We start from the raw sequence: 24,014 nt of genomic DNA on the forward strand, positions 1-24,014 counted from the left end.
GGCATGCACGTGAAAACTTGCGCATGCTCGCTCATAGCAGCCCCATTGACAATTGCCCCAAAGTGGAAAAAACGAGATGTCCCCCAAAGGACGAATGGATAAACACAGTGCGGTGCGACCGCACGACGGAATGGTACTAAACTCCGACAAGATTCGAAGCCCTGACACCCAACACAGTGTGGACCAACCTCGAGAACGTGGCACCGAGTGAGAGAAGCCAGGCGCAAAAGGCCACCTGTTGTCAGATCCTGTTTATATGAAATGTCTCTATCAGACCAATCCATCGAGCCGGGAGGTGGCTGCTGCCAAGGGGCTCGGGAGGCAGTCGGGGAGAGACTGCTCTTGGGGACGGGGCTTCCTTTCTGGGGGACAGAGATGTTCTAGAATTTGATAAAGGCAAAGGTGATTTTTTTTTCTGTATCACGAAGGTCTTATCCGCTGTTATTTGCACCTTTCTAGGTCTACCGTCTGTCTCCCTGCTGGTGGGATCCTGTGTGTGCTGCTCACTGCTGTACACCTGCCACCCCCACAGCTGGCACGCCACGGCTGCTAGTAGACAGCTGTGAGCACATGTGTAAAGTCCAGCAGAGGTGTGGGGAGCGATGGGACCTGATTTGGGTTGGGAGAGGGCAGCGGGAGGCCTCAAGGGTTCCGTCCTGGGAAAGTCGGGGCAGCTGTGCTCTAGGCCGGGTCGGGGCCGGTGGCAACTGCAAGGTGAGGGGGTGGCCGGGATCTCGGATTCTGAGATTTTGTTTTTCTGCTCCCCTAGGATCTGGGTGTTGCTGTGCCTTCTTGTCCGGCCAACTCTTCAAATTAGTTCTTTTGGAACCACTAGCCCTCCAACCGGTCACCCAGGCAGCCCAGGGAGTCCTGGTGTGCTCCTTTCAACTGTCCCCATCGATATCAACACTGTCATGGTCCCTTGGACAAATCGAAGGAACCCACGCCTGTGCGTTTACGTTGCTATTAATGACCTGCCAGATTTTATTTGAATATCACCAGCATTTTCGTCAGACTCTTCTTCAATTTTCAGGAACCCACATTGCATTTTGTGGTTCAGCTGTTTTCAAAATGTGGATTTTATGTATCAGAGACCCAACTGTGATTGCTGGGCAGTGCTTGCTTGGGTTCTGTGTGGTGTCCATGGGCTTCAGTCAAGCCGCCCCTGAGCAGAAGATACCAAAGGTCGGGGGCAGCTGGCGGGGGCAGGGAAGAATTGGGGCCCACCTCTGAAAGCACCATCTGAACTTGGGAGCTGTCTGGGACAAGGGTCCTGGCATGCAGCCCTGTAGCTAGTGAGCACCCCACATGGGGCCTGCAAGGAGTATCTGTTTGGGTTCCTGGAGTAGGTTTGACTGGGCCTCTGGTCTGTTGGGAGGGTCAACCTCAGCCTGAAACATCCCATCTGGGGCTTGGATTCATTTCTCAGGAGAATTGTCTGGACCAGTCTGCCCATTCTCTCAGGGTTCCACCCCCATCTCACTCTGTCTTCAAGCGTGGAGAGTTGAATTTTCGCCCTTAGCAACAGGGTTCCTCTCTGAGCCTCAGTTTCCCTGTCTGCAAAACACGGCCTTCCACTTCATACTCACTAGGGTGGCTGTCGTCATAAAGGAAAATGAGCACGTGTTGGCAAGGCTCCCAAGCTGGAGGCCTCCCACCTGGCAGGGGAGAATGTAGAATGATCCCACACTGCGGAATGGAACATACTGGTCCCTCAAAGGTCGACTGAGGAATTATCATAACCGAGGACTTCCACCCGTGGGTGTAGACCCAAGGGGTGACAACAGGCATCCACATGAAAACCTGCACACGCACGCTCATAGCAGCCCCGTTGACAATTGCCCCAAAGTGGAAATAACCAGATGTCCCCCAAAGGATGAATGGATAAACACAGTGCGTCCATCTACACGACATAAAGGTACTCAGCTCCGAAGGATCGAAGTCCTGAACCCCGCGACAGAGGGGAGCAACCTCGAGAATGTCATGCCCAGTGAGAGAAGCCAGGTACAGAAAGCCACCTGTTGTCAGATCCCGTTTATATGAACTGTCCCGATCAGACCAATCCATAGAGAGGGGAGGTCTCTCCCAAGGTGCGGGGGAGGCAGACAGGGAGAGACTGCTCATGGGGACGGGGCTTCCTTTCAGGGGGACAGAGATGTTCTAGCATTTGATAAAGGCGATGATGATTCCTTTTTCTGTATCACGAAGGTCTTATCCGCTGTTATTTGCACCTTTCTAGGTCTACCGTCTGTCTCCCTGCTGGTGGGATCCTGTGTGTGCTGCTCACTGCTGTACACCTGCCACCCCCACAGCTGGCACGCCACAGCTGCTAGTAGACAGCTGTGAGCACATGTGTAAAGTCCAGCAGAGGTGTGGGGAGGGGCGGGACCTGATTTGGGTTGGGAGAGGGCAGGGGGAGGTCTCAAGGGTTCTGTCCTGGGAAAGTCGGGGCAGCTGGGCTCCAGGTGGGGTCCGGGCCGGTGGCGACTGCAAGTTGAGGGGGTGGCTGGAATCTCGGATTCTGAGATTTTGTATTTCTGCTCTCTAGATGGGATTCTGGGTGTTGCTGTGCCTTCTTGTCCATCCTACTCTACAAATTTATTATTTTGGAACCACTAGGATTCCCGACCGGTCACCCAGGCAGCCCCAGGATCCCTGGATGTGCTCCTTTCAACTTTCCCCATCAACATTCAACACTGTCATGGTCCCTTGGCCAAATCGAAGGAACCCACGCCTGTGATTTTAGGTTGCTATTACAACATGCCAGACTTTATTTGAATATCACCAGCCTTTGCATCAGATTCCCCTCCAGATTCAGGAACCCACATTGCATTTTGTGGTTCAGCTGTTTTCAAAATGTGGATTTTACTTACCAGAGACCTAGCTGTGATAGCTGGGCAGTGCTTGGCTGGGTACTTGGTGGTGTCCATGGGCCTCGGTGATGCCTCCTCCGAGAAGAAGATCTCCAAGGTCCGGGCAACCTGGCTGGGGCAGGGAAGAATGGGGGCTCCACCTGAGAAAACATCCCCTGAACTTGGGAGCTGTCTGTGGCAAGGGTCCAGACTTGCATCCTTGTAGCTAGTGAGCATCCCACATGGGGCATGCAAGGAGGCTCTGTTTGGATTCCTGAGGAGGTTTGACTGGGCCTCCGGTCTGTTGGCAGAGTCAACCACCAGCCTGAAACATCCCTTCCGGGTCTTGGATTAATTTTTCTGGAGAGTTGTCTGCCACGTCTGCCCATTCTCCCAGGGTTCTTCACCCCTATCCCTCTCTGTCTTCAAGTGTGGGGAGTTGAATTTTTATGCTGGGCAAGTTTCTTTCGTCTCTGAGCCTCAGTTTCCCTCTCTGCAAAACAGGGGCTTCCACTTCACACTCACTAGGGTGGCTGTCGTCACAAAGGCAAATGAGCACGTGTTGGCAAGGCTCCCAAGCTGGAGGCCTCCCACCTGGCAGGGGAGAATGTAGAATGATCCCACAATGTGGAATGGAACATACTGGTCCCTCAAAAGTCGACTACGGAGTTTTCATAACCGAGGACTTCCACCTGTGGGTGTAGACCCCAGGGGTGACAACAGGCATCCACATGAAAACCTGCACACGCACGCTCATTGCAGCCCCGTTGACAATTGCCCCAAAGTGGAAATAACCAGATGTCCCTCAAAGGACGAACGGATAAGCACAGTGTGGTCCGTCCGCACGACGGAAGTGTACTGAGCTCTGACAACGATCGAAGCCCTGACCCCCGACACAGTGTGGATGATCCTCGAGATCGTCGGGCCGAGTGAGAGAAGCCAGGCGCAAAAGGCCACCTGTTGTCAGATCCCGTTTATATGAAATGTCCCGAACAGACCAATCCATAGGAGCCACAGGAGGAGGCAGCCAAGGGGCTCAGGAGGCAGACGGGGAGAGATTGGGGACGGGGACAGGGTTTCCTTTCAGTGGGATGGAGATGTTCTAGATCTTGATAATGGTGGCAATGGTGCAACATAGTGAATGTGCTAAAAACTGCAGATTTGTGCACCTGAAATGGTTGACATGGTTAATTTTTTGTTATATTATTTTATATCAATTCTTAAAAATCAAGTCAAATTAAGAACATGAAATAAAATAATAAAGTAAAATAAAATAAAAATCAAAGCTGGCTCTAGGATCACCCCTAAAGGGGGTGCGGGGATGTGAGTTACATATGCACTCCCCTCCCTCTCCCTCTTGCCCAGCCACCAGGGCAGATTTGGAGACGTGGACCCTCAGAGCAGATCAAAGCAGGTCAGAGCAGGGTGGGCTCTGGAAGCCAGCCCTGTGGAGGCCGCCTGCTGTCCTTTGGCCCTCCCACCTACCACACCCAGGTGGCTGTCACCCCAGTCTAAGGTGGTAAAGGGGGAAGTGGGGCCTTTCGAGGTCGCTGGGCCCCTGGATTTGCATTGGCCACTTTTACATAAAAATCTTTCCAAGCTGTGCCCAGTGGGCCCTGAAGCCGGCTGTGGGGTCAGGCAGTGCGTGGAGGTCAGCCTCACCGGAGGTTTCTGCAACACCCAACCTGCTTGTTCCTGTTTTGGGGGAATGTTATCACCACTGGCTTCTTAGAAAGAGCCTGAGGTGGGGGAGCCTGCCAGCCCCCAGCGAGTCCTTGCAGCTGCCTCTACCCTTTGTTTTCTCTGGGGGTGCAGGGGGTGGTAGTGGACAGGGGCTCAACCCCGGGGTCAGCAGGGATTCGAGGTGGCCTCAAGGGGGAATGACAGTGACCATTTTTGGAGCACTTCCTGTGTGCTGTGGGTGATCTCCTGGGAGCTCTCCCATAAGATCATCACCCCAGACCCCTACTTTAGCTGAGAACACTGGGACACAGAAGTCTGATGGCAGAACTGTGGGGGCCAGGCAGGGTTCTGGGCTGCTGTGTGGTGCTGGGCCAGGCTGACAAAGCCCCCCCCCCCCCCGTCTAGATAAGATGGGGAACTGACCTGTCACCATTTATTCAGCCAACAAATATTTACTGAGCACCTCCCGGTGCCAGGGTCCAGGCTGGGAGCCGGAAATTGGATGGGGAACAAGCCAAGGAGATTTCACCCTCCCGACGACCCATGGCCGATGGCCAGGGGACGGACGAAGCCAAATGAGCAAGGTGAGTGCGGAGAGCGCAGAGGGGTGATGGGGTGATGGGGTGACAGGGTAGTGGGGTTACAGGGTGATAGGGTGGTGGGGTGATGGAGTGATAGGGTGACAGGGTGGCAGGGTGATGGGGTGACGGGGTGATGGGGTGGCGGGATGATGGGATGGGATGGCGATAAGGGGCCAGACTAGGGAGGCAGGGGTGGAGAGGCTTGGTGGGGGATGGGCCCCGGCTCTGCACCAGGAGGGTGTCCCCTGACACTCATCTCCTCTGTCACTCTCTCTTCTCTGCTTTGGTTTTACTCCCGTAGGCCTGAATTTGCATTATTAGGACATTTCTCTTTTTAAAAACTCCTGCCTTCTACCCCCCCCCCCATGTAGAATCTCTCTTGGTGCAGGTTGAGGGGTGCCACCACCATCACCACCACTGAGGGAAAAGGGTTTCCTCCTCAGCTGCAGGCTTCTCAGAAGAACCACCCTGAGCTCCCGGGCTCTGAGATGCCCCCAGGGCTGGCCGGACGCCCTCCGGCCCACCGGACTTGCTGCCTGTCCAGCGCCCCCTGCAGCGGGGCTGGAAATGACCTCCCTTCGCCCTCCCAGATGCCCATTTTGCAGAGGAGGACGCTGAGGCCAGCGAGCTCAGCCTGAGACTCAAACTCAGGGTGCCTGGCTGCTCACTAGGCACGTCTCACCCTTCAGTGGCTGGAGGGTGCTGGACTGGACAGAAAGAGGCCCTGGGAGAGCCAGGCCAGGCTCTCCCTGACGTGTAGCCAAGCAGCCTGGCCTCGCTGGGCCTCAGTTTCCCTGAGGGGCTGAGCACCCCTCACTTGTTCCTGTTTGTGGCTTCAGGGGCCTTTACATGTGTCTACCCCACATCGTCAGCCTCTGCATATACCTCTTGCTGGCATTGCAGTGGTCACGGGGTAGTGTCCCAGGCTGGCTGTGTCTTGTGAGGCTCCGCGTGGCCAGTCCCCGCCCTCCACCTGGGCCACATGGGCCTCTGATGGATCCTTAAACACACCAGGCTCCCTCAGGACCCCAGGCCTTTGCACCTGCTGTGCCTGTCACCTGGAATGCTCTTCCCGCTTCCATCCATGTCCTCAAACAATCTACTTAATGCCTGCTCACCCGCCAGTTTCGGCCCAATGTCAAACTGCCTCCTCTCCTTCCCTTCTTTTTAAGCGTTTTATTCAACAATAATGTAGAGACACCAAAGTGCCTAAACCCTACATATTCAGCTTAATAAATTTTCACAAAGTTAACACACCCATGTAACTAGCACCTGGATCAAGAAATGGAACATTCTCAGCCTCACCCTCTCCTGATAAACCTTTTGAATTGATGATTAATGATTACATGAGGGGCCCTCTGCCTGTGACATAGCTGCTCAATAAACTGCTGGGCTCATGAGTTGCATTAATAGATTATAGACTCCAGAATGAGGAGGTGATTTCCTTCCTCATTCTGGGCTAGTCAGAGTAGGTAGGCAGCTGCCCCTGCTGGTTTCAAATGGGGTAGACATATGGCAGAGGGTTTGGGGAAGACCACCAACCCCCGTGGGGTGTGTGTGTTGTGTGTGTATGTGCTTCTGAGTGGTGTCCTGGGGGAAGGCACTGGAGCCTTTAGGGTGTTCAACTAGACAAGGACAGACCCAGGTTCCTGTCACCTGCTCCAGGTGGCTCAATCACAGAGCAGGGTGGGTGGGAGTCCACTCAGAGAAAGCCACCAACTCTCATCAGCCAGTCTGTGAGCTATAAAGCAGGCCAGTTCGAATGGCAGTGAGCAACCTGTCAGGAGAGAGATGCCAGCCCAGTGCCCCCTGGCAGCAAACCAAGAAGGAAGGTGGACAGGGAGGTACTTCGGGGACAGGTAGCCACACTGAGACCTTTCTTGGAGGAGTGGGGGAGATGGGAGCCCCAAACTGGACAGCGACCTGCTGGGGTCATCCGGCCAAAACCAGCTCTCTAGGCACAGGCCTGCCTTGAAGCTCCGGCTTTGGGTGGAGTTCAGGTCAGGTTATATCTGGCATGGCCGTTCCCTCTCGCCGGCTGCAGCTGCCCGGGGTGGGGACGGCTGGGCATGCTCCGCCACTCGCACTGGCTGGTGGCCCGCAGGTGCTGGGCCGGCCATTTACATAACCACGCTTGGTCTCCCCCGCCTGGCTTGCCGTCCCACCCCCTCACCTCTCACCAAGAAAAGGCTGAGGGTCTGAGAGCAGGAGCCGACTCTGAGCCCCACTGAGCTCTTTGAGTATTTTATTTCACTTCTGCGTTTCACTTTTACTGTCCTGGGCAAAATGTGCATGTTAGCCAGCACCCCGAGGGGTAGCAACAGGGCCTGGGACGGCTCTGTCCTGGGCGGCCCAGGCGTGGGGGTGAGCAGCAGGTGGACCCGGGTTTGAATCCCAAGGCTGCCCCTGGCTGGCCTGTGACCCCTGGAGCTGTCCTCTGTGTGGGGCCCGGGGTGCAGGAGGAGACCCAGGGCCAGGGCTCTGATGCAGCCTTGCTTTCACTCTGCTGTGTGGCCTCAGGCAAATCCCTTCCCCTCTCTGGGCCTCAATTCTCTGTAAAAATGAGGATGTCTGCAGCCACATCCTCATAATGTTGTCTCTCTGATCCAGCGCTTGTGCAGGGTCTGGCTGGGTGCAGGGCCAGGGGCTTTTCTGGGCTGGGGGGGGCAGTGAGAAGAGGCGGGTGCCACATCAGGCACGTCCATGTTTCCTGGGACAGGACCGGGGAAGGCTGTGAAGAGGGGGATGGGAGGCACAGAGAGGTGAAAACACTTGCTCCGGGTCGCTCAGGAGGCAAGCGGCTGCACCAGGACCGAGCAGGGGGCTCCTCGATCCAGAGCTGGGGCCCCCAGTGTGCGGCGGCATTCGGCTAGCACCTGCCCCTGCAGCTCTGGGACCCTGGGCGCCTGTTCCCAGCAGCCACACGGGTGGCAGGGGCTGCCGAGGAACGTGAAAGCTCAGGCTTCCCCCGGGGAACAGCTAGGAGCTGAGTCGGGGTTTATATAGTGGCTCCCAAAATATCTGCCCACGGATAGGCCGAGGCAGGCGAGGGTGCGGCTGACCAATGCCGTGGCTTCCTGTCCTGCCAAGATGTTTCCTGCCGATAGCTGGGCTCAGTGGCCTTATCTCTGACCCCTGGGCCACTGGGAGGACAGGTCCCCCCCATACACACACACACACACACACACACACACACACACACACGGGACAGGCTGTTCTGGCCCAAACAGGAGCTGCAGGGACCCAGGACGAGGTCAGGGTGAGCAGCCCCTGGCAGGTGGTGGGTTATTCAGCTAACACACAAGTGTTGGGAAGGAGCACTGTTCTCGGAGTCCAACTGCTCCAGAGTTGAGTCGTGAATCTGGGGTTAAACGGCTGTGTGAGCCTGGGAAGTTGGGCCCCTCTCAAAATCACTATCATCCACTAAGGAGGGATTCGTGGTGCCTCCAGTTTCTTGCAACACTCCCCACCCCAGGCCCCCAGTCCTCAAGGAGCCACGTCTCTGGGGAGGACAGAACTCGACACAGACACCCCCTAGCCTTGCAGCATCAAGGCTCGCCTGGAGGGACCCAGGTGTCCGTCCGTCTGGGATGACTTCCTGGAGGAGTCCCAGCTGGGGTTTAATGGATGGAAGGACCTCCCCAGGCAGAAGTCGTGGAAGGGACAGCCACGCTGAGGGAACAGTGTGAGCGGTGCTTAGTAATCGAAGCGCCACGCTCCCCAGTTCACAGAGCAGGAAACTCAGATTCCCAGAGGAAATGATGCTGTGCTTCTGAAACCTGACTCTTCTCCCTGCACCCTCTGCCTGAGACCTGAGCTCCTGGGGAGGTGGGCAGGGGGACGTGCCCCCTCTCAGTCGAGCCCCCGGGACCTTGGGAATTTTTTAGATTTCAAAATTGGTTTTATTGTAGCGTGAAGTGGCCTACATGAATAACCCAGCTTGCTTAATCTGGTGCAAGTGTGACACACGTCCTTGCCCTTCTGTGGCGGCTAATGCACCGCACCTATGCTGCTTTATAAAACGATTTGCTGAAATTAAATGTTGCTCTTTTCATTCATACTCTGACTCGCCTCTGTCACATCAGCACCGCTGCGGTGGCTGGAGAGGTCCTCAAGGTCCTGGTGGCTGGGGCTGGGGGTCGGACTGGAGCCACGGGGAGGGGAGAGGCTGGGGTCAAAGTGAGTCCCCAGGTACTGGCTGCGGTCAGAAAGGGTCTCTCTGGCCCTGCCTCTGTCTTGCCCTGTGGCTTCAGGAAGGCTGTCCACACCCTCGCTGCCTTCAGAGAGGCCAAGGCCCCCCAAGGTGCCGGCACCCCAGAGGACCCAGCCCCCATTTGCTCACCCCATCTTTCCCTCACTGGTTCAGGTCTGGGGCTTTTGTGCACAACACAGGAAGGGCCACTGGGGAAAGAGGTGAGGGAACCTTTGGTTTGAGTATCCTCTAATAATTTTTCAAGAGATGTAGAACAAAATGTAGAACTTTGTTCAATAAATCAGCACTGCCTCCGTGGAGCCTGAGCTACTTCCTGGTTGGGGGACGTAAAAATGTGTGTCAAAGGGACTCATACAAATGCATGTACATGAATATTCATAGCAGCACGATTCACAGCAGCTGAAAAGTGGAAAAAGCCCAAGTGTCCATTGACGGGTAAATGGATAAACAAAACGTGGTCCCTCGGTATGGTGGGATAGTACTTAGCCATGAAAAGGGACAAAGCCTTGACACCTGCTACAACGTGGATGAATCCCAAAAATATCGTGCTGAGAGAAGCCAGCCACAGAAGGCCACCCAGAGCATCATCTCACGGGCATGAAGTGTCCAGAACCGGCGAATCCATGGTGAAAGAGGATTGGGGTTGTCAGAGGCTGGGGGAGGCGGAGGGGGAAGCGACTGCTGACAAGGAAGGGGTTCCTTTCAGGATGGTGGAAATGTTCTAGAATTAAATGTCGGTGGTAGTTGCACAGCTTTGTGAATGCACAAGATGCCACTGAATTGTCCACTTCAAAATGGTTCATTTCATGTTGTATGGATTTCACCTGAATTAAAATTTAAAAAAGATTCAAAAAATGTGTGGCAGTTTCTTCAAGGGTGGTTTCTGGGTGGTTTTTAAAATTTTAGATGGTGGGGCACCTGGGTGGCTCAGCGGTTGAGCGTCTGCCTTTGATTTAGGTCGTGATCCTGGGGTCCTGGGATCGAGTCCCACATCGGGCTCCCTGCATGGAGCCTGCTTCTCCCTCTGCCTGTGTCTCTGCCTCTCTCTATGTGTCTCTCAAGAATAAATAAAATCTTTATTTTTTTTATTTATTTTTTTTTAAGAATAAATAAAATCTTTAAAAAGAAAATTTGTTTTAAATGGTGAACCTTTGCCCTCTCTGTTTTCTGACTCTTTTTGGCTCCGGGTAGGATGGGCTCCCCCGTCACACGCAGTCAGTGCTTGATAGGAAGACCAATTGCTGGAGCTGGGCGGGGTCCCAGCCCCACTGTAATAATGGCCATGTGGACACCAAGGCCTAGGAGCCTTAGCTCTTCCAGCCTGCGGGGGCCCTTCCTGCAGCGTCCCCCAAGTCCCCTCATAGAAGCGTCCCTGAGGGGCAAGGGCTGCTGTCAGCCCATTTCCCAAATGATGGACTGAGGCTCACATGCCCAGGTCACGCTCAGGCCCTCCTGGGCCCCACCCTTCCCGAGCGGTGGTGTGTGTGTGGGGGGACTGCAGTGTGATCACACTCCTCCACCCACACCCCCTCACGTGGCCAGGCTCCTGCTGCCCGGGGCCTTCTGGGATGCAGTGCCAGGTGCAACCTGTTTCTCTTGGAAGGGAGCAGAGCCAGGAGTGGGATGGGAAATGCTCTCAGCGGCTGAGTGCAGGCCGCACAGGAACTGCTAAGGGGCTGGGAGTGTTCTAGGCTGTGGTGGGAAGAGGGAGCGGCCAGGCTGCGGGGCTCAGGAGCTGGGACAGGCCAGCCCCTGCTGGGTGGCGCAGGCCGCGTCCTTTCTGCGCTCTGACCTCAGATCTCTTCTGTGAAGCGGGCTGTCCAGCGGTCAGTGCCTCTCAGAGATCTGAGGGATGGATGAAGCAACTGAGGGGCTCAGCAGAGGGGAACCCCCACTCTTCTTAAATAAAGATTTTATTTATTACTCATGAGAGACACAAAGAGAGACAGAGACATAGGCAGAAGGAGAAGCAGGCTCCCCATGGGGAGCCTGATGCCGGACTTGATCCCAGGAACTGGGATCGTGCCCTGAGCTGAAGGCCGACGCTCAACCACTGAGCCACCCAGGGGCCCTGAGAACCCCCACTTTTCAGACATAGGTAGGGACAGGGAGGGCTGTTAGGGTCCTAGATGGGATGACTGAGAAACCCTGGTTTTAAAGCAAGTAAGTCAACACTATAGCGGTTCCTCAAAACTTAAAAATAGAATTGCCGCAGATGAATGCGTGAACAAGATGTGGTGCCTACGTGCAGTGGGATATTACGCAGCTTTAAAAGGGACAGCACATTCTGATAAAGGGCTACCTCGTGGACAAATCTGGAGGACATTGTGCTGCATGAAATAATGTCACAAAGGGACGAATGAATAGTGTAGGATCCCACTTACTGGAGGTCTCTGGAGTCGTCAGATTCACAGAGATGGTTGATGGTGGGCGCTGGGGGCTGGAGGAGGGGGTGGGGAGTTGGTGTGTAGTGGGCACAGAGTTTCAGTTTGGGAAGATGAGCACGTTCTAGAGATGGGTGGTGGTGGACACATGACAATGCGTGTGTTTCACACCACTGGATTACGTGTTTAAAGATGATGAATCGTACATTGTCTATTTTACCACAACTGGAAAAGAAAAACCAGAAACCAAAAACCAACAAAAAAAGCAACCAGACTGATGATCCTTCCTGCTGGAGCTGCTGTGGCTCAGACTGCACTAGGGGAAGTTGCTGGGGTATCCCTCCCTCTGACTAGAGGATTCCTCAGCCCCCTGACAAGCTCCAGCTCAACGTACAAAACCCAGTACTAATGCCTCCTCCTCCAGGCAGCCCTCTCTGACCTCCTGGGTAAATTCCAGCTCTGCCACTGGGCGCCCCCAGCCCTTCATCTGGCTCATGCCTGACCCCGTGGAGCTGGAGTGTCTATCTCTGCCCAGGAGTGAGACGGAGCTCGGGTGAGAGGTAGGGGAGTGGGGATCCCTGCTCTGAGGGTAGGAGAGTAGGGCAGCAGCAAGGGCAGGGACACTTAGGGAACCAAGACCCCTCTGCTTGACTCCCCTGCCCACACCTGCCGTGTGGCCTTGGGGCGATCCCTGTGTGCGGAACAGAGCAGGATGTGCGTCGTGTGGTCAGGACCGGGCAGGGGCTGAGGGGCAGAGAGGGACATTCCATGGGCCCGAGACACTTGAGCCTGGCCTGGCCCCGCATGGGGACTTAGGGGCCCTGCGGGGAGAAGCAGGACGGGCAGAAAAGACTGTCCTTTCAAAGGCCAGATTTGAAAGGGAGCGTGTGTGTCTGTGCGTTGCATGTGTGTCTCTGTGACGTGTTTTGTTGCGTGTTTATGTGTTGCAGGCGTGTGTTGTGTGTGTACATCTTTCTGGGTGTGTGTGGTGTGGGTGTGTGTGCACGTCTGTATGCGTCCGTTGTGTAGCTGTGTTTCGTGCTGTGTTGTATGTGCATCTCCGTGCGTGTTGCACATGTGTGTCCACGTGCCTATGAGGCAATTTTGAGGAACTGAATCCCCTGGTCGGATGTGTTTGTTGCCTGGAGGGTGTGGGAAGCTCCTCCACGCCGCCCTCAGCCCCGTGGCGGGGAGCCTTCTCGGCTCTCTGGCCACACCCCAAATCTGACTTCTTTCCCTCACTCTCAGTCTCCCGTCCCTAACCTCCCTCCTTCCCGAGCTCTCTCTCTCCTGTCAGCTGCCAGGGGAAGCTGTGCACACCTAAAACCCTCTGTGGCCCCAGCCCCTGGCCCCAAGTGTCTGCCTCTGTCCCAAGCCTCGGGCTTCACCATGAGTTGGTGCTCAGGCTGGGCCTTCCGTGCCCCCATCCAGCCCCCACATGCCAGGAGCATGGAGCTATCTGTCACCCCCATCCCCGCCAGGGCAGGGGTCGTGTCTGGTCTAGTTGCCACCCTGCATTGAGAAGAAGACCCAGTACACAGCAGGTGCTCAATAAACACTTGAAAGAATGAAGGCGAGGGAGGGGCTGGGGAGGGCAGAGGAGCCAGGCCAGGTGAGGACTCGCCTGTGGGTCTGGGCCTGGCCAGGGGACAAGTGCCGGCCAGTAGGGGAAGTGCGGTGAGCCGGGCACCTCATGGTCTAAGGAGCGTCCCTTTGGTGGCCTGGACAAAGGGGCAAATGCCAGTTGTGGGGGGTGGGACCTGTCAGGAGCTGGGCTCATCCAGTGCCATGGCTCAGGCTAGGTGAGGTGCGAGGGGAGGTGAGATTCAGGAGGTGGAAAGAGTGGGAATGTCGCTGATTGATATGCAGGGGTGGGGGGAGTGAGCCTCAGTTTCCCCTTTCTGCCTTGGAATAGCCAAGCCAGTGTTCACCGAAGCAGGAAAGGTGCCTCAGAGTGAGGAGGAGGAGGATCCAGGGGTCAGGAAAGACCCCAGTTCCTCTTGGGACTGGCCCACCCTGGGCTCTTTCCTAGGGGGCCGAGGACCTGAGGACATGTCCTCGCTTCAAGGTCAAATTGAGAAAGGATCCGTCTGAGGGGTGGCGATGGAGTGGTAGGGGGAAGGCACAGGAGGAGGTGGTGGCCCAGAATCCAAGGGCAGAGGGGCGGCTCAACGAGGGGCGTGGGGTCAGCACCCCACCGATTCACCCCACTGGGGCCTGACCGAGGGCAGGCGCTCGGGTTCGGTGTGCTTGGAACAGGCAGGAGCCCCAGCACCCCCCGCAGGGCTGCCATGAGAAGGCCTGGGTGCCGGTGAGGACGTGGAGCAAGCGGAGTGCTCACTCCCTGTGTGCTCGGAGGCAAAACGGTACAATCACCCTGGAAGACCGTCCGGCGGCGTCCGCCCAAGCCCAACCTCGGTCTCCCCTCCCGCACCCCGGGCGTCCTACCCCTGGGCGTTTACCCACAGAGAGGAAGGCATGCAGCAGCGCAAGACGTGCTCGGGGCCCTGGTGCCTTCGCTCTGCACGCGGCCCCGGCGCCCGTCAGCAGAACTCTACGGGCTCACCGTGGAAGAGTACGCAGCAGGGAAGGGGGCCAAGGACACGCATGGATCTTTTTAAATACGATTTATTTATTTAGGAGGAGGGGGAGGGGGAGGGAACCCCAAGCGGACTCCAAGCTGAGCGCAGAGCAGGACGCGGGGCTCGATCTCACAACCCCCGACATCACGACCTGAACTGAAACCAGGAGTCCCCGTTGCTTAACCTGCTTAACCGACTGAGCCCCCCCAGGCGCCCCAGGACGTGGATGAATCTTAAAAGGTGCAGAGCCCAGCGAATGCAGCCAGACCCAGAACAGGACACCCTACGGGATTCTGTTTGTCTGAGTTCGAGAACGGTGGAGACGTGGAGACGAAGTAATGCTGTGAGCTCATAGCACCGTGGCTCCCTCTGGGAGGCCTTGGCAGGGAGCCTGCGGGGCAGGGCGGGGTGCGGGGTGGATGGAGGGGTGTTCTGTGTTGAGGTAAACATGCATCAGGCTTCATGCAAGATCTGAGCACCGGGCACACTTCACTGCCTGTTACGTCTCAATCCAAAAGTGAATATACAGAGTCACTTAAACAAAGAAAAAATTGGGTAGACTTTAAATATGCAAACTATCAGTAGCATTAGAAGTGTGCAGGTCGGGGCACCTGGGTGGCTCAGTTGGTTGGCATCTGACTCTTGGTTTCAGCTCAGGTCATGATCCCAGGGTCCTGGGATCGAGTCCCGTGTCTGCTTGTCCCTCTCCTCTGCCTGTGCTCACGTGCTGTCTCGCTCTCTCTCTCAAATAAATAAATTAAATCATTTTTAAAAGGTGTGGATGTGAAGCAGTGTGTCGTCGCTGCTCTGAGATTTGGCGGGGTGGGGGTGGGGTCACCGTGAGGAGGGGCCGTGGCCAGGCAGGGCGGAGCAGGGGCTGATGGGAGAGGCAGGTGGGCGCAGAGGAGAGTGCTCATCCACAAGAACTTGCCAGAAATTTCCAGGCACGGTATTCCCAGTCTGGCCAGGCGCCATGACCTTTTAACATTATAAAAAACAGTGAAATCTCTCAAAAATTAAGCCTGAATTACCATATGATCAGCAATTCTGCTCCCAAGTATATACCCCAAAGAACCAAAGGCAAAGGTGCAGACATATTTTAGACCATGTTCATGGCAGTGCTTGTCACAGGCACCAGAGGGTGGAAACGACGCAGGTGTCCCTCAGGGGATGAGCAGTCTAACAAATGTGACCGATCCACACAGCGGCCTATTACTCATCCACGAAAAGGAGTAAAGCATCGACGCACCCTACAAGTGGATGAGCCTCGGGAACATTTTGCTGAGCAAAAGAAGTGAGTCACAAAAGGCCAGATATCGTGTGATTCCATTTACATGAAGGGTCCAGAGGAGGCAAAGGCGCAGAGGCCGAAAGCAGATTGGTGGTTGCCAGGGGCGGGGAGGGACTGCTCATAGGGACAGCTTTCCTCTTGGGGTGTCAGAATGTTCTGGAATGAAAGAGAGGTGGTGGTTGCATAATACTGTGAATGCCCTAAATGCCACAGGATTGCTCACTTTAAGATGGTTAACTCTATGTCATGTGAACTTCACCTCGCTTGAAAAACGATGACAAATTGGCACCACCGTGGTCTTTGCACCTTCTGAAAGGGCCGTGGCCCCCAGAGAGGGCGACCGAAGGGCTCCCACCTGGTTGACAACAACCTAGAACCTCCTTCTTCAAGAGACTCTTCTAACGAAGTGGCCTGTAGAAGGCCCAACACCGACATGGAAAGAGTCCCAGAGGGTAAAGAGTCTGCTCAAGGTCACACAGCAAGGGAAGCTGGGCTGGGGGGGGGGGGGGTCAGGTCTGGACTGGGGACCCTGGGAAAGCCTGGGTGAGGGATGGACCCAGTTCCCAGTTTGTTGAATGAGGAGCTGGAAGGAGGTGGGTGAGGGGCCCCTGGGCCCCCTTCCGCACCCAGAGGGCAGCTGGGGCAGGTGGGGCGGACAGCACCGGACCCAGGGGACAGCTCTGGCCTGTCTTTGGGCCTGTGTACAGGGCGCTGGGCGGGGACTGCCGTGAGCAGAGGTTCCCTGAGTTTGGGAGGGTCAGCCTGACCCCTGGCTGGCCCTGACTTGGTCCCTCCAGTCAGGACAGAGTGGCCGTGGGGATCACAGGTCAGGGCTCCCCGGCTCCCCGACCCCCACCTGCAGCTTTCCTAGCTTCTTCCAGCACGTCGGGCCATCTTGGCTCATTCAGAACCTATAAGCTTTCTGTGACCTTTTGGAGCCTCCCTTTGCACTTGTCCCAGTCAGCAGGGCTAGCAGGGGTGTGGGGCACCCCGTGTTCAGAGAGGCCCTGCCCCGCCCACCTCTCCCAGGGGCCCAGCCCTGGGTCCCCCGCGTTGATTTCTGACCTGCACGCGCCCCCTTGTGGCGACGACTGCCAGAACCTGTGGGCGTGTCCTCAGACCCTGTCCCAGCGCAGGATGGCGGGGGAGCCTGGGGACACAGCAGGGACAAACCAGAAGGGGGACCCTGTCCTTGGGGCCTTCTAAGGCAGAGGGGGAACACAGGACGATGTGGAACCAAGGACAGTTGCATGTAGGGACGAGCTGGAGTGGCAGGGGGAAGGTGACAGTTGAGTTGAGCTGTTGGTGTCAAGAAGGCAGCCCAGAGGAGGCTGCGCCAGGCCCCCGCTGGACCGGCAGGATGAGGGGTCTTCCTCTTGAGGGCCCTGGGGAGCCATGGTAAGATTTTAAGCAGGGGAGAGACATGATCTGAATTGCGATCTTTATGAAGAGCCGTCTTAGGCCGTCACAAAAACACCGATGATAATTTAACAAATATCCATTTATGCACCACTGATGGGGAGACAACCTGACAGATGAGGTCGAGGCACGTGGTCTCCGGCTGACCTTCTCCTGCCCCAGAGCGTAGCGCTGTCTAGAATTGGGAGTCAGTCTTTCCTTCATGTGTTTTATACTTTATTATGTACTATGTTGGCCACGAACAATATGATTTATGTGATTTTTTAAAAGGTTTTATTTATTCATGAGAGATACAGAAAGAGAAGCAGAGACCTAGGCAGAGGGAGAAGCAGGCTCCACGCAGGGAGCCCGACGTGGGACTCGATCCCGGGTCTCCAGGATCACGTCCTGGGCCAAAGGCAGGCGCTAAACCGCTGAGCCACCCAGGGATCCCCTGAAACTTTACATAAACAATAGGACAACATTCTCTTGCGATTGGCTCATTTCATTAATAGTTTATATTTTTAACTATTCATATTTTTATTTTTTAAGCTTTGAAGAACTGAGGTGTGACACACATAAAACATAAAAGTACACGTGTGTTAGATGTACGTCTTGGTGTGCAGCACCAAGCTCAAAATAGTGGCTCTTTCCATCATTCCGGAAGGTTCCCTCCAGCCCACAGCCTCCTGCCCCCAGGAGTAGATGCTTCTGTGCATGCCCTCGCTCTGTTCTGCGGTGGTGGGGAGCGGGCCTCTGAATTTCATTGCTGTGCCCTATGGGGTTGAGTGGGGCCACTACCCTATGTGTTTCCACTTTGGAGCTACTGTGAGTCAGACTGCTGTGAACATGCACATCCATATCTTTTTGGGGGGACTTGTATGCCCCCTCCTCTTGGGTAGATGTCCAGGGGTGGAATTGTGGGGTCGCAGGCTGGGCGAATGTTCAGCTTTGGTGGGAACAACTGAGCGTAGCTGTGGGGTGTGGCTGTCAGCACACCCGCCCTGGCGGGTCACCGAGTGAGCAGAATATTCGCCTGGATGGACACACAGCAGCCCTCCCTCCATGCCCCACTGCGTTGGGCTGTGTCCTGCTGTTCGTCCTCATGGGACCTTGGGGCAACCTTACTGAGCGTTTGTGCCTGTTCCAGGGGGTGTACAGGCACCTGTGATGGGACTCGGGCCAGGGTGGCGGGGCAGCAGTGACAGTGTTACTTTCACTAGACCCTAAGTGAGATTCAGCATCTCCCAGCTGCACCCGTGACATCACGGGGCTTCGGGGGCCCCCGTTCCAGCCCTTTCTGCTTGCTGTGCGTGTTGCTGGAGAAAGCCACCGACCCGACTCTCCTTCCCTGCTTGTCCGCTACAGCCTCCGAGAGGGCTACTTCCGGACGTGTGGTGGGAGACGGCATCGTTCGTAGTGGGGAGGCCTCTCCCCCCTCTTGCTGGGCCTGTTTCCATTAGGGATGTTTGCTGTGGCAACGTTTCTTTCTCAAACTTACGGATATGGTTTGGTTTGGTGGTGGGATGAGTTACATGGATTGAGTGGCCCCCGTGGAACCATTCGTGTTCCTGGAATCGACCCCGCTGAGTCACAGCATATGATACTCTTCACCCGCTGCTCCATCCTGGTTGCTAATATTTTGTCTAGGAGTTTTGCTTTGTTGTATTCATAAGTTCCGCCCACGGTTTCTTTTCTACCATCCTTAACTGGTTTTGGGATTCAAGTGCCAGCTGCCTAAAAGAATGAATTGGGGGCTTTCCATCTTTTTTTGATTGTCAGGAACTGAGAAATGACATTAAACTCATCTGATTTTTGCGGCATTAAACATCATTAGAACATCATACTGTAAGATGCATAGATCATATACAGTTCAACACAATTATGAGCAAACACCCGTGTCACCACCACCACTCAAGAACTAACAGCTGGAACCCCGGAGCCCCCTGTGTCTTCCTCTCTTCCCCCCACCCCACCAAGTAGACCCATTCTACTTCCTCTTTAGATTTGCCCCTCACGATGGAAGCTTCCCTAAAGAACCCAGTTTCCCTGAAGCCTGTTCTTGAACTTCATTCTAAAGCGACCACACTGTATGTGTTACTTTGTATCTTAATAACTGTTGATGGAATAAGCCTTCATGCCCAAACTGGTCATTCTCCCCCTCCTTTTTTTTTTTTTTTTTGAGAGAGAGAATGGGAGTGGGGTGAGGAGCAGAGGAGAGAGAATCTCAATCAGACTCCCCACTGACCATGGAGCCCATGTAAGGCTCGATCTCACGACCTTGAGATCATGATTTGAGCCTAAATCAAGAGTCCAATGCTTAACCGACTGTGCCACCCAGGTGCCCCATTTTATTCTTCAAGATACTTATTCTCAGTTCTGACCTTCCATGAAAATTTTATTTTATTTTATTTCCATGTAAATTTTAGAGTTCGCTGGTCAGGTTCCACAAAAACCTACCTGGAATTTTGAATGGGAATGCCTTTGACCTATATAGTTTTGAAGTCTATTCATTTCCTATTGCTGCCCAAACAAATTATCATGAATGTTGATACAGATTTATCTGAAATGATCTCATGGGGCTGAAGCCAAGGTGTCGGCAGGGCTGTGATCCTGTTGGGGACTCAGGTGAGAATTCATCTCATCCCTTTTCCAGCCTCTGAAAGCTGCCCACATCCTTGGTCCAAGACCCCTTCCTCCACCTTCACAGCCAGCAACCATTGGCCGGGTCCCTTCCACACCACCGCTTTCTGCTTCTCTCCTCTGTCCTCTTCTTCTGCTGTTAAGGACTGCTGTGATGACGTTGGACCCACCAGATGGCTTGGGGTAACCTCCCCCTTATGTTCAGTTAATTAGCAACCCTAATTCCAGCTGTAGAATTAATCTCCCTTGCCATGCAACTTAACATACTCACAGGTTCCAGGGATCTCAGACATCTTTGGGGGGGGGGGAACCGTTGTTCTGCCTACCACAAGGAATATTGGCATCTTTGACACAGACATCCATTATGACCAGGGTGTACCCCTCTCTCCATTAGGTCTTCCTGAACACACTCAATATAAGTTCACCTAGGGGACTTGTGTGATTTTTTAATTTAATCCCAGGTAGTTCATTTTTTGGGGTACTACTGTCAATAGCTTGCAGTTGGCCTAAGGGTAGTTTATCCCTTAAGGATATCCCTTAAGGATAAGGGTTGGCTTAAGGCATTCCCATTTGTTGATCATGAATGTTTAGTTTTACCAAACCCTCTATCACACCCATTGAACTGATGTTTTCCCCCTTACTCTTAAGGCAGCAGATTGAATTAACACATTTTCCAGCATTAAACCAACTTTGCGTATCTAAGATTTAACCTTAGACACAAGGTTATGTCCTTTTATGCAGCACCACTTCCCCTCCAATTGTTTAGGATATTCACATCTATGCTCATCAGTGAGCTTGGTCTATACTTTTCCTGTTTCATATTGTTTTGAGGAAATGCTGGTCTCATACAGTCAGTCAGGAAATGTTTCCTATTTTTCTACTCTTCAAGAGTTTCTTTCTTCTCCTAGATTGTTGGGTAGAGCTCTCCCAATAAGGCCATCTGGGCCCGGAGCTCTGACTGGCTCAGGTTCTTTAGCAGCTGTAGGACTACTCAGATTTTTACTTTCTTTTTGCGTCAGCTTTTGTCTTCTAGGAACTTACCCGCGTTAACGCTTTCAAGTGTGCTGGTACAAAGTCGCTCCCAGCGTCCTTAGCCTCCATTGGGGTCTTCAGGTGGCTGGGAAAAGACCAACCCCTCCCCCAGGTGGCTGGAGCTTGGGGGCAGAGGCAGCCTGAATGTCCTGCCAGGTGGTAGCTGTCCTGCCCTAACCTCTTTCGTTTTTGAAAAGCTATAGTAATGTCTTTCGATCCCAGTGAGTGCTACACGTGCCTCCTTTTCATTCTGATCCAACTTCCCAGCAGCTTTTGAATTCCATTCATGTTTTAAAAGAACCAACTTGTGGTTTTTATCGAATGTTTGTTTTCTATTTCCTTTGTGTCTATTATTTCCTTCTTCCTAAGCTCTTAGCCTTCGTTGTTTCTTCTGACTTCTTGAGATGGATGCTTAGCCCATCATTCTTGGTCTTTCTCTTATACTAAATATCACATATATACATGCTAATAGCAGGAGGGGTTGCAGATAACTTTGTCCCAGGTGTTGCTGGGAACAGAGGGCCGCCTCCCCACTGTGGATGACCAACAGGGGCTCTGGAGGCTGCAGCTTGGCCTCCAGGGATGGCAGTGAGGATGGAAAAGGCTGTTGGAGCCAGAGTCTCCTGGAGGGAGACCATGCTGTGGATGTGGGTGTGGGCAGTGAGGGACCAGGCATCAAGGATGCCTCTAATGGCCCTCGTCTGAGCCCTAGGCCCAGGCCATGTCTCTACTCAACGAGGGTGGGAGGCCAGGCTACTACTTGGGCTGATGCTCACCAGCCCTCCAAGGGGAAGCTGGGTGAGAGGGACAGGGGAGCACAGCCCTTGAAGGTAAGAGGGGCCGAGCCAAGGCAGGGCCAGTGGCACTGGGGGGGCAAGGAGTGTGAGGCAGGTGCCTGCTGGGGTAAGACAGGGCCTGCCCATGCACCCACCATGATCCCCTCTGAGGACCAGGCAGCAGTTCTCAAGCTCTAGTGCACATGTGCAATCTGTTAACTGGTCTCCTGGGCCTCGATCCCAGAGACCGTCTTGGCAGGTCAGGGTGGATCTCTGGGTGTGCATTTCTAGCAAGGTCAAAGGGGACACTCATGCGGCCACTCTGAGGGCCATACCACTCTGAGGAAGACCATCGGGTCAGGGTGAGAGTTGATATGAGCCCTGTACCTGCCCCTGGTCACTCAGAAGGAGTCTGTTGTATGCTACACCAGAGGGAAGGCAGGCACCATGTTTAAGTAATGGAATTTAATGTAATTGTGACACAAACATAGACAGGGTGGCGGTGGGATGACCAAGCACAGATGTGGATGACCTGTGCCTCCAACCCTCTGAGGCCAGCAGTCCTTGCTGGACACCACTCCCTGGTGGACAAACACTGATGTGGCTGAGGGACAGCATCACATGGCACAGCTGACCCTGGGAAGGCACCTCCGCAGAAGCCTCAGGGAGGAGGCCAGGAGCCTCTGAGGAGCAGGAGCTGCTGCCACAGATGCCATGGCTGGGGTTGGCCAGATGTGGGAGGAAACCCAGCACCAGCCTTGCTGAGGAGGGTGGTGCACCCTCAGTAAGTGCTGCCCAAGAGCTTCAGGACAAGGGGCAGGAGGTGCGGACGGTGAGCTGCACGTAAACAACAATGAACGGACGAGACAGAACCGGGGAACAATCATGAACCTACAACATTCAACAGAATGGCACCCAAACAGCGGCCCTGCTGGCTGGGCCGGAGGCCGAGTGCAGCCCGCAGTCTGGTGAGTACTGCCCAGTCTCTGGGTGCCTGGGAGCTAGACAGCACAGGAGGCTGCATTTGATCTTGAGAGGGAAAGATTTTGTTCCCTTCCCCTCAAACTGACTGGGGGGGCAGAGACACAAGACTTCTCCAAGATGAGCCTCTTCTGGGAGAAGCGACCTCAGAGACGAGAGTGGCAACGGCAGAGCAGACGCGCCTGGAAAAGGAGGGATCCCCAGGAGGAGCCAGGAGGGTGGCCAGCGGCCAGGGGCGCCCCTCCTCCACCCAGCAGGCTTGGCAGGTGCTTCCTCCCAGTCTTCCACCAGGAGCCCCAGCGCCAGGGCTGGGGGTGCTGGCCACAGAGCCCCTCACTGGGTCCGGAGCTGGTAATCTAGAATCAGGGAGGGAGGTGCTGGTTTTCTGCTCTGTACCTGAGGGGGGGGAGCCCCACCCTGCCTCCCCCACCCCGGCCCCCCATCCCCACCCCCAGGGCTGCTCCACGTGCTGCACGCACCTCCGTTCTGAGTGATGTACCGGACCCATGGGAGGGCTTGGTAGCCGCTCTTCTCGATGATCTTCAGGTAGCGCACCTAGGGCAGAGGCAGCAGGGCCCTGAGCATGTGCTTGCTGCCTCCTCTCGGGCCCCGTCATCACCACCCCTGGGGCTGTGACAAGGAGTGGGCAAGCACAGGCAGCACAGGGGGCTGGGAGGGGCATGTGTCCACCTGCAGCATGCTGATGCCATAGGGGGAGGGGTCACTGCTAGCAGACATGGGAAAGAGCCAGGATGTGCACCTTCAGGCAAGGCCCTCCAGCAGCTTCCTGGGGCAGAGGGCCCAGAGTTCACTTCCCCTCGCAGATTTGTAGCGGACCTGGGAAACCATGGCCCCTGGTGGCAAGTATATAGACAGGAGAGGCTCAGCCTCTAGTTTTGGGAGTCAAAAGGATCTCTGAGCTTGGAGCTGAAGTACAAGGTCAGGTCTGAGTAGATAGGTGCGGGCCCAGGCTGGCCAGGGAGAGAGCCAGAGCCAGGGCAGCACTGCGGTGTCCCAGGACAAGCTGACTAGCCCCCCTGCCTGAGCTGGTTGCAAGGATGTCTGCCATCTGCAGCTCTCAGAGCCAGATGGACCCAGGGCCTGCCCAAGTCTGCTCTGGGGCCCTGGCAACCCTGGCCACACGTACCTGGATGCCAGAGGTAGTGAAGTAGGGGATCTCAAACTTGACGCTGATTGGGGGCTTGCCCTCCTTGTCCTCCGCCTCCACGCTGGGCAGGCCGAAGTGGGCCCTCATCAGGTACTCCTTGCCCCCCTGGAGGAGCAGATAAGGTAGATGTGGTCAGGCCAAGGACCCGGCCCCTCTTGGCCAACAGCTGCGTCTGTCTAGAGAGTTCCAGGTTGCCCTGGCCACTGAGCCCCTCCCTGTGAGGCTGTGGTCACCCACAGTCTCAGCTCCTCCAACACACTTACACTTACCCCAGGCCTCACAGACTGCCCCACTAGCCATGCTGGGCAGATCTGAGGCATGCTGGGGAAAACTGGTAAACTCTAAGGATCAAGAGAGTTTCATAAGCTATCAGGGAGAGGAGACTAGTTGCTTCAAGGAAGAGGGGGCACCCAGTGTACAGACTGTGCAG

General features: G+C 55.1%; 1 protein-coding gene across 1 annotated transcript in view; it reads right to left on the minus strand.

Annotated features, from left to right (window-relative positions):
* Positions 1–21,891: 21,891 nt before the first annotated feature.
* The window catches only part of AP1M1 (adaptor related protein complex 1 subunit mu 1), a 28,744-nt gene continuing 26,621 nt past the window's right edge, over positions 21,892–24,014 (minus strand). Inside the window, exons 10-12 of the mRNA XM_055343246.1 lie at positions 23,564–23,689; positions 22,896–22,971; positions 21,892–22,772 (exon numbers count right to left, since the gene is read on the minus strand). Of these exons, the coding sequence (XP_055199221.1) occupies positions 22,750–22,772; positions 22,896–22,971; positions 23,564–23,689 (225 nt within the window). The 3' untranslated portion in view covers positions 21,892–22,749. The remainder of the gene's footprint in view (positions 22,773–22,895; positions 22,972–23,563; positions 23,690–24,014) is intronic.

Source organism: Nyctereutes procyonoides, unplaced genomic scaffold (genome assembly GCF_905146905.1).
Source record: "Nyctereutes procyonoides isolate TBG_1078 unplaced genomic scaffold, NYPRO_anot_genome, whole genome shotgun sequence".
Taxonomy (NCBI): Eukaryota; Metazoa; Chordata; class Mammalia; order Carnivora; family Canidae; genus Nyctereutes; species Nyctereutes procyonoides.